This window comes from Littorina saxatilis, linkage group LG17, assembly GCF_037325665.1.
Source record: "Littorina saxatilis isolate snail1 linkage group LG17, US_GU_Lsax_2.0, whole genome shotgun sequence".
In the NCBI taxonomy this organism is placed as follows: domain Eukaryota; kingdom Metazoa; phylum Mollusca; class Gastropoda; order Littorinimorpha; family Littorinidae; genus Littorina; species Littorina saxatilis.
Window position 1 is genome coordinate 45,814,518 of NC_090261.1, and position 11,488 is coordinate 45,826,005.

Below are 11,488 nucleotides of genomic sequence, written 5' to 3' on the forward strand. Positions count from 1 at the left end.
GGTGTGGTCAGCCCTCCCGTGACCGGCCACCTGCAATGTACAGACAGGTTTGCTATGGCCCAAGGGTGTCCGTTCATGAGAGGGACTGCTGTACCATCAACAGATCCAGTGTAAATGGCAACTATGAATCTCGTTGTATAAATTAGAATTTAATCTGATAGTGATACAAAACTGTTTTGTTCCCTGCCTCCGAGAACATAAGGTCAGTTAATTAGACCTGGATTCATGTGCAGGTCCAAATGTCCTGCCTTGTCTGCTTGGTAGGAAATGATCAGACGACCAATGCATCAGAAACCCGGGTACAATATTGGGAAAAATATCCTATTCAAGAATATTTATAAAACACAAATGATACGTTTTCATCAAGTTGATCAACAATAATGGCACTAACAGTAACACAAACAGCATGGTTGAATACATTCTGTTCCTAGTGGTTGCCTACTGCAAGCTGACACTGACCAACATTTTACTGACAACTTAAATTAAGGCCACGCAGTTGGACCCTCTAATGGAACATACACAACCATATCGTCTTCTACCTGTAAGTCACAATGTTACTGTCACTGTTACAAGTGTTTGGTTTTTTCCACGAAAAGTAAGTTGCATGGTCTTCCACTGCACTCGCCACTAGTTCCACTGACCACAGTATCATGATCCCACGATAAATGCGTGTTAGTGGAGGCAAGGTGGATACTTAGGGCGGACATTACCAAAAGCTAAGTAACTGCTGAGTAAGCGGGCAACCTTCAGCCTAAACTGAGACTTACCACAAATCAGAAAACGACAGTAATCTCTTCAATAAGGTTCTCCACTTTCGGCCATATTTCCCGCTGGCTCCCCAACTTCCGGTCTGACTCCAATTATCGTCCGCGGTGTCGCATCGGGTAGCGTAAACCAGTCGATAAAACGTTCGTTTTTGTGTGCTAAAAGAGCAAGATATTTTTCATTGTAAATATTTCTAATGAACGAGAGATGCTTCCTGCGCTTCTTGCATTGAAACCTTTTCTTGTTATTTTATTTGGCCCCCCCAAAAAGAGGTATTGAAGTACAAATACTAAAAATATTAGAGTTAGACATGACATATTTTTTCTTTTACATAGATATTTTGTGCGTGTTTGTTCGTTTTTCATACATGTTGTGCATATTTGTGCTCTATACACACTAATAAAGTGCAGATAAAGCCGCTGAAGTTTATGTGTTCTACTCCAGTCATACATTTTAAAGTTTCTAATTCAGCTACTATATGTCGCTTTCTGCATTTACGCAGGTATGAATCTGTTGTATTTTGTTGTGTTTTAATTCAGACAAGGTGTAATGATTCATACGAGTAGGTTCTTAAGCCATTTATGTTACCACAGGGTTAATTTAAAATTGTTATTCAGAAGAAGACCATAAAAGTCATAAAAAGAAGCACACACACACACACACACATTTGTAACCTAAATAAATCATACAGTCACACACACATTTTGTAAATGTCTTTATTTTGTCTTTGTTTAATTGAATAATTTTCTCAGCGCACACACAATCACTCACACACATGCAAACATTATATATCTATAAAACTGACAAAAAGTTTAACACATTAGTACAAATGAATACACGGTTCCCAGAAAGTCAATGTCTGACATACACGAATGTCCTTGTCAGTCAGAATCCTTTGTCTAGCAAAAACTGACACACTTCTTCAGCCACAAGCCCTTTGACACGCAAGTAGCCACCCATTTCGTGCACCTGGGTCGCTATCACCTTTCTCGTTGTCACCTCTTGTAGGTGAGCTTTTAGATCAGCATCAAAAGCCTGCAAAAATAAACAAGGTTTATATATTTATTGATCAGCATCAAAAGCCTGTGAAAATGAGCAAAAACATTTAGGTTCAACCATCGGTTGTAGCAGGAAGAGTAAGCAGGTGAACATTAATCTTGTTTGCGATAAAAGCTGTTAAAAAACAGTAATTTGCAGTAAAAGTCATAACAACAAAAATTAACATTATGCATGTATACACAAACTTAAGAAACATCTGCTTTGCAAAGTATTGGAACTGGAAGGTCATTGAACCTTAACAAAAGTGTAAAAATACAGAAGAAGAGACAAATTCCAACAAACAAACACAATTTCAAAACACAACAAAACCATAGAAGCAACAAGAGCATGAACATGTTCATTGTGTACTCACCCAAATATCTCCATCAATATGTTTTATCATGACCAGCTTCCGAGTATCTCCATTTCTGACCTCTTCGTAAATGGGAAGCATGTGGTTCTTTGTCCGTCTTACATAATAAGGTAATGACTTGGCACTTTCTGAAAAGAGCACACACACAAAAAAGAACATTTTAAATTATTATTTGAATTGAAATGTTCTTTTAAATAATACATTTAAAATGCATGCATTGATAAGTACTCAGAAGTTTTAAATTTTATTATACATGTACGTTTTAAACATTCATCTTGATAGTCTGTTTTTGAGTTTGACATCCATTTAGTTAGGAGCCACTGTATTTTATATCAATTCATTTTGCACTAAACCATGACAACATCAATTTGTTCAGCGTCAGTTTTGATACAAGCAAAGCCTGACTTTAATTTAATGGAAAATTTTTAATTAAATTTTCATTTGATTAATATACTTACCCGAATCACATGATAAGCATGGACTTACTTGGAGATGCTAGGTCCTGATAAAAGCTTACCCGTCTAAGTCTAAGGGAAGCAACCTCAACTAAAAAAGTGACAGCACCATGGTACTTGCCACCTACGGTTGCCTCCCATTAGTAGGTGAACTACGTCACTATTGGTGCCTGGTCACATGATACACAGATCAATCGACTTATAGAATACTAAGAAACTATAAAGCGGGGCAGGCGGGAGGGAATTATCCATGTGATTCGGGTAAGTATATTAATCAAATGAAAATTTAATTAAAAATTTTCCATTAAATTACATATTCTTACTCCGAATCACATGATAAGCAGATAACTCCAACAAGGTGGTGGGTAAGATCAAAAAAGTTCAAACTCACTCAAGTTCTGGAGAGACATCCTTCAGCTACCCCCAAGGCAGTAATGGACCGAGGTCCATCCTGACAGGAGGCAGCAAAGTCTCCCTACGAAAACTGATAAAGACAAAAGCCGAGCGCCAGTAAGCTGTGCGCAGGGCATCATCCAACCTCCTAGACCGTAAAACGGCCAGGAGGAGGCCCAGGCCCTGGAAAATGAGCTCGGGCCGCGCATAGGGGAAAGATAGCAGATAGCTACGCCAAGGCGGAGGGAAAGAAAACCCCTTGCCATAGACTGGCCCACTGCCAAAAGACAGGAAAGGACCCGGTGAGACAGAAAACATCTGCCTCACTCTAAAACCCTTGCCAGGAACTGGCCCACTGCCAAGTGACAGAAAGAGGACCGAGAACCATCCTGATTGACAGCGGCAATGTCTCTCAGGCAAAAAATGCGAAAGACAACCTCAGAGAGCCGGTAAGCTGTGCTCAGCACTTCTTCCAATCTCCTGAACCGTAAAAAACAGTCCGGAAAGGACCCAAGCCTTGAATAAGCCCGATCCGAGTAGAGGGAAAGACAAGCTGACCCCCCCCCCCCCCTTTCTATTGGAAGGAAATGCTAACAGCCTGGAAATGCTCCATGAGTAAGAGTCCGACTCAATGAGAAAAACTCAAAAGGAAACGGTCACCGGTCGTCCTCTACCGGTCCCTGCGAAAGCAGAGAGAGAGGTAAAAAGAGGAAGCAGCGACCTAAGATAGTGCGTAAGCACCGGAAAGCGAAAGCCGCCGTAGCCAAAGCTTGATGTGACCGGCAACCCTAAACGAAATGACAAAAAGTCAGTGTTCGCAGAGCAGTCTGCTTGTAGGTAATTGAATGAAACTCAAAAACCTAAACCAGAAAACAAGCTGGGAAGAAAAACGGAAAAACCGTAAAGCCAACCAGCGTCCGTAATAAGCAGTGTAGTTGCAAGTGGTAGAAGGAAGCCGTAACAGGCAACCCAAACCACCGGAAGTCGCCCCGACTCGCCTCATGCCAGGATGAGGGAGAAGAGGGAGACACAAAATCTAGGTACACGGAGACCGTAGTCGCCCGTGCCAGTCAAGAGACTATTACCCGGGCTAAGACTGAGAGCCGTAAAGCCCGTAGACCGGCCATAAAAGATGCTGGACTAAAGGCCCGCACCCAGAAAACCGGAGCATTAACTAGACCTCTGCCGAAAGGAGAGGGTTAGCCAATAAAGCTGAGAAAGTGATAGGCCACAAGAAAGGCTCCTCACCATGCATTGCCAAAACCAATGCAAACTCAGGAAAATCTGAATGCAACTTCCGAGGCCAACTCAAGTAAACCTTAAGTTTGGACGAAACACTCAAGCAAGTCCGATCGCCAAAGAAAGACAGAGTCCAACTCGGCGAAAGACCCACTAGGGCCGAGTCCATAAAAACAAACAACAGCCACCACCGCCAACGGGAGGAATGGCTGTTGCGCCAGCATAGGCTAAAAAACCCGGATGCCCTAAGGCCAGCTGTTGTTCCAATACAGACTACAACGCCTGAGAAAGAACAACCTCTCCGGTTAAAGCCTGAGCTGAGGACTTAGCCTGAAAGGCTGAGTCTGCTTAAGCAGAGCCTGTTTTGCTGCTTCAAACCTTGAAGAGCAAAGGAAGAGACCTGAAGGTCCCTACGAGTCTCTATCTCCTACCTCCTGACCTCCCAAGCCAGGAGGCCTAAGAGAGACCCATCCACCAAGGGTGAAGAACTAAGGGAGTTTCTCGTTGATACCGCATAAAGCTAGGCGTGGGAGAGAAACAGATCCCGTCTGTACATGACCGAAAGGACAATGTGCAGAGAGGACACCTCCTCTGTTCTAAATTCGCCCTAGCAAAGGTGGATAAAGCGTCCCCTGCGTCCTGCTCTTTACTGAGTGTAAAGGTCCCTCCAAGTCTTTATCTCCTTGGAGGCCAGGAGGCCAGGGAGGCCTTGGAGGCCAGGGAGGCCTTGGAGGCCTTGGAGGCCAGGGAGGCCTTGGAGGCCAGGGAGGCCAGGAAGGCCAGGAGGCCTTAGAGGCCAGGAGGCCTAAGAGGCCTTAGAGGCCAGGAGGCCTTAGAGGCCAGGAGGCCGAAGAGAGACCCATCCACCAAGGGTGAAGAACTAAGGGTGTCTCTCATTGATCCCTCATAGACTAGGAATGGGCGAGGAACAATTCCCGTCTGTACATGACCGCATGGGCATTGTGCAGAGAGGAAGGCCTCCTCTGTTCTAAATTCGCCCTAGCAAAGGTGGAGAAAGCATCCCCTGCGTCGGAGAGGCAAACCAAACCCACCCTGAGAGCGTCTGCTAACCATCAACCGAACGAGAGTCCGACGTGGTAAGCGAAGGGGCTGGCTAAAAGCCATAAGAGCCCAAGACGGACGCAGAGCGGGGAAGGCCGGAGCCTGAAGCCCCTTTCCTGCAAGTCAACGGCCAAACCTCACCCCTGACTAAGAGGAGGATGAGAGGCGTCGAAGACCAAAGGCACAGGAAGTGAGGAGAACGGCAGAACCCACTACCGAAGTGTGTGGTAGCTGCTAATCCGCCTGAGGCAGGGAGCCTGCAAGCCCAAAGAGCAAACCCGTGTCCCACATCGCCGACGACCAAGAGGAAGTGACGAGAATGAAACCGGAAACGCCGGGAGAAGCCGGGAGCGCAGCGGACACAGCGGCACCATGCCAGAGCTGGTGCTGCACAAACTGACGGCTGAAGCCCGGTAACCAAAAGGTAAACCCTAGGTCCGAAACGGCAGGGACAACGACATGTTCGCTGGCGAAGGACCTATACTTCCGACAAGCGCTGGAAGCGCAACTGTCGCGGGCGACTGCTGACAAAATTCTAGGCTCAAACCGGATGGGACCATAACAGGTCCACTAACTGGTGAGCCCACACTTCCGGCCGGAGCCAGAAGCGCAGCTGCTGCGTACGACTGCCGCCGTAAGACAAGGCTCAAACCGAACGTGACAGTAGTCTGTGCACTAACCAGTGAACCTACGCTTCCAGCCGGAGCCGGAAGCCGCGCTGTCGCGGACGACTGCTGAAGTAGGGCAAGGCTCAAACCAGAAGTGACAGTAGCCTGCGCACTAACCAGTGAACCCCGTAGATATGACCTTGAGTCAAACCAAAAGTGACAGTAGCCTGTGCACTCGAGGAATGACCTGTATGACCTTCAGTCAAACCAGAAGTGACAGTAGCCTGAGCACTCAAGAAATGACCTGTATGACCTTCAGCCAACCAGAAGCCAGCCATCGCGGAAGGCGCGACCTCAGAGGGCATCGCCGACGCTGTAGCTCCTTCCGTAAAATAGCGGGACGTGACCTCCGCGGCAGCCTCAATGGCAACCTTGAAAATGGCCGGAGCCCCCGAGAGCGTCTGCTCGTAGTCGAAGGACCTGGAGTCCAAAGCAACAAACAAAGGAGGTGGCGCAAAGCCATCAGAATCCATGAAAGGACGCTGTGTCGGGGGGCCAGAAAACTGAATTCCGTCCTGCTGAAGGTCAACCAAACTCGTATCCTGACCAAGAGGAAGCCGAGCAAAGTCAAAGACCGGAGCTGAAGGTCGTGCGGCATCAGCAGACCCAACCACCGAAGTGTGTGGCAGCTGAAGGCTCACCTGAGGCAGGAAGCCCGTGTGTCCCAAGGTCACAGGAGGTGAACTGGCCAATCCGGGCGGAGCCGGAAATGCAGCAGAAACAGCAGCGCTATGCCAGCCTTGTCGCTGCACAGAATGAGGGCTGAAGCCCAGAACCCCGTAGGGGTGACCTTCAGTCAAACCGGCAGTGACAGTAGCCTGAGCACTCGAGGAATGACCTGAATGACCTTGAGTCAAACCGGGAGTGACAGTAGCCTGTGCACCTGAGGAATGACCTGAATGACCTTGGGTCAAACCGGGAGTGACAGTAGCCTGTGCACCTGAGGAATGACCTGAATGACCTTGGGTCAAACCGTAAGTGACAGTAGCCTGTGCACTTGAGGAATGACCTCTACCTCCGGAGAGGTTCTTCTGAAACAGCAGCGCAATGCCAGCCTTGTTGCTGCACAGAATGAGGGCTGAAGCCCAGAACCTCGTAGGGGTGACCTTCAGTCAAACCAGAAGTGACAGTAGCCTGAGCACTCGAGGAATGACCTGAATGACCTTCAGTCAAACCGAGGGTGACAGTAGCCTGTGCACCTGAGGAATGTCCTGAATGACCTTGGGACAAACCGGAAGTGACAGTAGCCTGTGCACTTGAGGAATGACCTCTACCTCCGGAGAGGACAGCTGCCGGAAACGGCTGCTGTGGTAAGGCGTGGTTCAACCCGGACGTGACAGTAGTCTGTGCACTAACCGAGGAATCACTACTCCCGGCCGGAGCCAGAAGCCCAACTGTCGCGGACGACTGCTGGAATAGGGCGAAGCTCGAGCCGGACGTGACAGTAGCCTGTGCACTAGCCGGTGAACCTCTGCTTCCGATAAACGGAAGCGCAGCTGCCGTAAACGGCTGCTGCGAGTACCAACCTTGCTGTGACCTTGTCCCCGGAGGGACATGCACTGTCACACTACCACAAGTAGTAGGCAACGAGTGCAGGTCAAGACGAGAAGACGAGGGTCCCGGCTGGGACAGTCCACCAAGGTCGCAGTGGCCGGCAGTCTGGTCAAGGGCAGGCAAGGACACTGCGGGATCCAGCCTCAACAAAGAGGCCAAGGAAAGAATGTCGCTAACCCCCGGCCGGGGGACAGTGCTGGCCACCGCGTCTGGCCGTGACATCTCCTCACGTACCAAGCTTCTAATCTCTGGAAGCAAAGAGGAAATCAAAGTAGACACCAGAGCAGAGGCTCTGGTGCCGCAACCGAAGTAGAAACGGCGGCCTTATGGGCAGACGCACGCGGTTGAGAGCCGGACGGCAAATCGTCTGGCGCCGAGAACGGTACCGAAAACGAAACTTTACCCTGAGGGTCCGACACAGTGATAAGAGGATTCTTGCTAGATGACACGGGAGTAGAGGATTTGGGCTTACCAGGGCCCTTGCCCTTGCCCTCAGCCTTCCCCCCTTTCTTTTGTCGCTGTCGGCCATGTTAAGACCGAGCGAAAAATGTAAACAAACAACTGAAAATAGCAAAGTCCGAACGGACACAAAATTCAGAAGTAAGCAAGCACAAGCAACTAACACATGCAAAGTAGCAACCGAAAGGAAGCTAAAAAACAAGCTAGAAATAGCGTTAAGCGTCCGTACGGACGAAAACAACAGAATAGCAAAGGCACGTGTTAGACAGACAAATGGCGACCGGTAAGGAAGCCAACAACTACTGAGAACTTCAAAGTCCAACGGACTAGCGAAATTAACAGCAGAACAGAAACAAACAAGTCAAGGACTAAAAGGAATGATCTCACCAGCTGCAAAGCCAGCAAGAACGACGGGAGCCGAGGCCTGTGGGTGTCAGCAGACAACGAAAACAGCCAGAGCAAAAGCCAACACGACCGTCTCTCTCAAGTGATAAATGTCGATTGATCTGTGTATCATGTGACCAGGCACCAATAGTGACGTAGTTCACCTACTAATGGGAGGCAACCGTAGGTGGCAAGTACCATGGTGCTGTCACTTTTTTAGTTGAGGTTGCTTCCCTTAGACTTAGACGGGTAAGCTTTTATCAGGACCTAGCATCTCCAAGTAAGTCAATGCTTATCATGTGATTCGGAGTAAGAATATGTAATTTAATTTAACTTAAATGCACTGCCTTTGTCAGTTTGCACTTGGGTAATATTACTGCTTATGTTAAAGCATTGCAAGTAAGTCATCAGGCCACACAAAATGGTGCCGTATATGTTTCTATGCAGAATCCCTTCAAATAAAAGGAATATGCCTTGAAATAAATTGTGGGTGAATTAAAAGAAAGGGTATTCAGAAACACAACCCTCATAACAGGGACGCCTAGAAGGAAAGATAACCAGACCTTTCGGTGGAACCCATCCTGAAGGTGTTGGGTAGCTGTCGTGATGAGGAACAGGTGGTACTGTTTTTGACGGCAGGATTCTCTCAACATACTTGAACTCTTCAGAGGACATCTCATAGTCTGCTAGGTCTTCCTCAGGTATCTCTGCTGCAGGTGGTAAGGCTGACCTGTGCTTTAAACGCTATGGACAGAAAAAACCCATTAATTGGTTATTTGACATTCATTTCAGAAGGTCCATAAATTTGTGCAATGCCCCGACCCCCTTAGCCTTGAGGATGGTAGGTTGTGGCAGGTAAAGCTAGGTAAGAGTGTTTCTTGGGGACCACTCACAACAACAAAAACTAGGATTTGGCAAGAGTACGCAAGTATCTCTCTGGAGGTGCTTGCCATGCGAGAAAACATAGCACAGCTGCACTGCCAGACGCGTGTTTCTTTCAGGAGACTTGCTCGCGGCTAGCCTCTCGTATAACTATGAAACGGTTTGATGGCTAGCTACGCAAGAATTAAACACCATTGATTGATACAGAAAAGATCGTCTGCACCGTTCGGTAAACAGCCACAAACAGCCAATGGCATTGGCAGCCGTGTGGCGGCCATTTTTTTCTTGCGAAGCGAGCACCTCTAAAGCATGCTAGTGTTCTCTAACCAAATCCTAGCGTTTCTCGCAGCAAGAATTGCCCAAGAAACGGTACTCCCTCGCCCCACTCGCCAATAAGAAACGGGGGATTGCTTGCGGAATCCACTTGGCTGTTTACAAACCACTGCAGAAAACTCTCCTGGTGTTAACCAGTCACATTTAAATTCTGCCTGGCTAGCACAAATCATATCATACATAGGGTACCACGTTTATCCCCCAAACCCTGAAAACCCCATCTGAAAAACATGAATTTTTCTTTGAATTATATAATTTTGCCATGTTTCTTTGTAGTCATGTTGGATTTATGCTATTTCCTTTAACTTCATGGTAGGTTTAATTAGCTTGCTGACCAGAACTGGCAATTTTTCCACACTAGCTTCCTTGTCTGGGGGTGGCGTCTAGCTGCGACCCCTCCCCTCCCAACCCCCGGTCTGCTTCTCAGCGCAAACGACACAGTGTGGCTGGAGCGGTTGCTTATAGACGGAGTTCTCCATGAACTTAAGTCTCCCCTTTCTCTACTTCCCCCGATTTGACTAAATTTAGTGGTTTTATAAGAAGGCCTGGGGTTCCCAGAATGAAAGAGGTTTCCTTAGTGACAATATCTAGTGGCTAGCTGCACTCATTTCTTGCCTGCAATTAAATAGCCCGTTTGATTCTGAACGCGTCCACAACTAGCATACTGCCAGAGACACTTGTTCAAATTACAGCAACGGAAACACATCTTGCTGGACCACCGCATCCCCCTCATCCTACGACTTTTGACACTTAATGAAGTTAATCCACAGGCGAAGGTATCGTCCACTGGACTACTACTATCACAGAAAGACTACAAGGTTCGTCACTCACCTTCGAGTCTTCTGTGTTCTTGGAGTCGCTTCCTGGGGAAAAATGTTGTTCAAGACGGTTTGCCTCTTCCTACAGTCTGTGTAAGGTCAAATAAATACAGTTGAATGATTGTTTGAACTGTACATGTACCTTTAATATTTAGCTTCCGTCCGCTGCAGGTTGTTGCATACCAGCGCTCATTGGTTAATAACAGGATATTCGATCATTATTTTCCCGTGGGTAGATTCCCTTTGCTGCACAATATTTACATATGTTTTACACCAATGAGCGCTGGTATGCATATTCGGTGCCGGATGCATGATTTGACGCAAGGTGGAACCTGGGGGCTCGCAAACGAAGATTCGTCCAAATGATGGTTAATAACAACCTGCAGCGGACGGAAGCTAAACATGAAAGGTACATACAGTTCAAACAATCATTCAACTGTATTTATTTGACCTTACATAGACTGTAGGAAGAGGCAAACCGTCTTGAACAACATTTTTCCCCAGGAAGCGACTCCAAGAACACAGAAGACTCGAAGGTGAGTGACGAACCTTGTAGTCTTTCTGTGATAGTAGTAGTCCAGTGGACGATACCTTCGCCTGTGGTTAATCCAGCTAAAGCAATGATCCGTCTTTGACCATGATCAGTATTGAATATCAAGCAGTACAGCAATGACACACGAAGACACACTGTCACAGGTAAAGACAAAACCGACAAAACACATACTATTTGTGTAATGGGTAGACTGGTGCTGGCAGCGACACGTTTCTGGAGTTGGTTTGTCAAAGAGAATCGACATGCGAGGCAAACACCCTTGAGCAGACGCGAGGAGGCCATGTTGACTGATCGCGTCTTTTCCCCACAAACTGCTAAAATAAAGCAGATGTACCCATGGTAAACGACTGCAAGAAATGCATCTTCTTTCACAGATCAAAATCCTACCATGAATAAAACTAACTTATCCATTTTTGTTTGTTGTGTGATATGATGTAAAGTACCCTGATTTATCTTGAAAGTGTATTCGGCATTATCCTGGTTTTAAGACGGCAGTGACAGCGACCATGAGA

General features: G+C 47.1%; 2 protein-coding genes across 2 annotated transcripts in view; both read right to left on the reverse strand.

The window, feature by feature from the left end:
* LOC138953408 (anaphase-promoting complex subunit 1-like) overlaps nucleotides 1-849 on the reverse strand; it is a 116,358-nt gene extending 115,509 nt beyond the window's left edge. The window contains exon 1 of the mRNA XM_070325208.1: nucleotides 768-849. The gene's annotated coding sequence lies outside the window, so the exon portion shown is untranslated. The remainder of the gene's footprint in view (nucleotides 1-767) is intronic.
* A 618-nt stretch (nucleotides 850-1,467) lies between these two features.
* On the reverse strand, nucleotides 1,468-11,307 carry LOC138953412 (large ribosomal subunit protein mL49-like). The gene is made up of 4 exons (XM_070325215.1): nucleotides 11,148-11,307; nucleotides 8,954-9,134; nucleotides 2,177-2,304; nucleotides 1,468-1,800 (listed from the first exon to the last, which is right to left on the reverse strand). The coding sequence occupies exons 1-4, from the start codon at nucleotides 11,256-11,258 to the stop codon at nucleotides 1,651-1,653; spliced, it is 570 nt and encodes a 189-aa protein (XP_070181316.1). The 5' UTR covers nucleotides 11,259-11,307; the 3' UTR covers nucleotides 1,468-1,650.
* Between the last annotated feature and the right edge of the window lie 181 nt (nucleotides 11,308-11,488).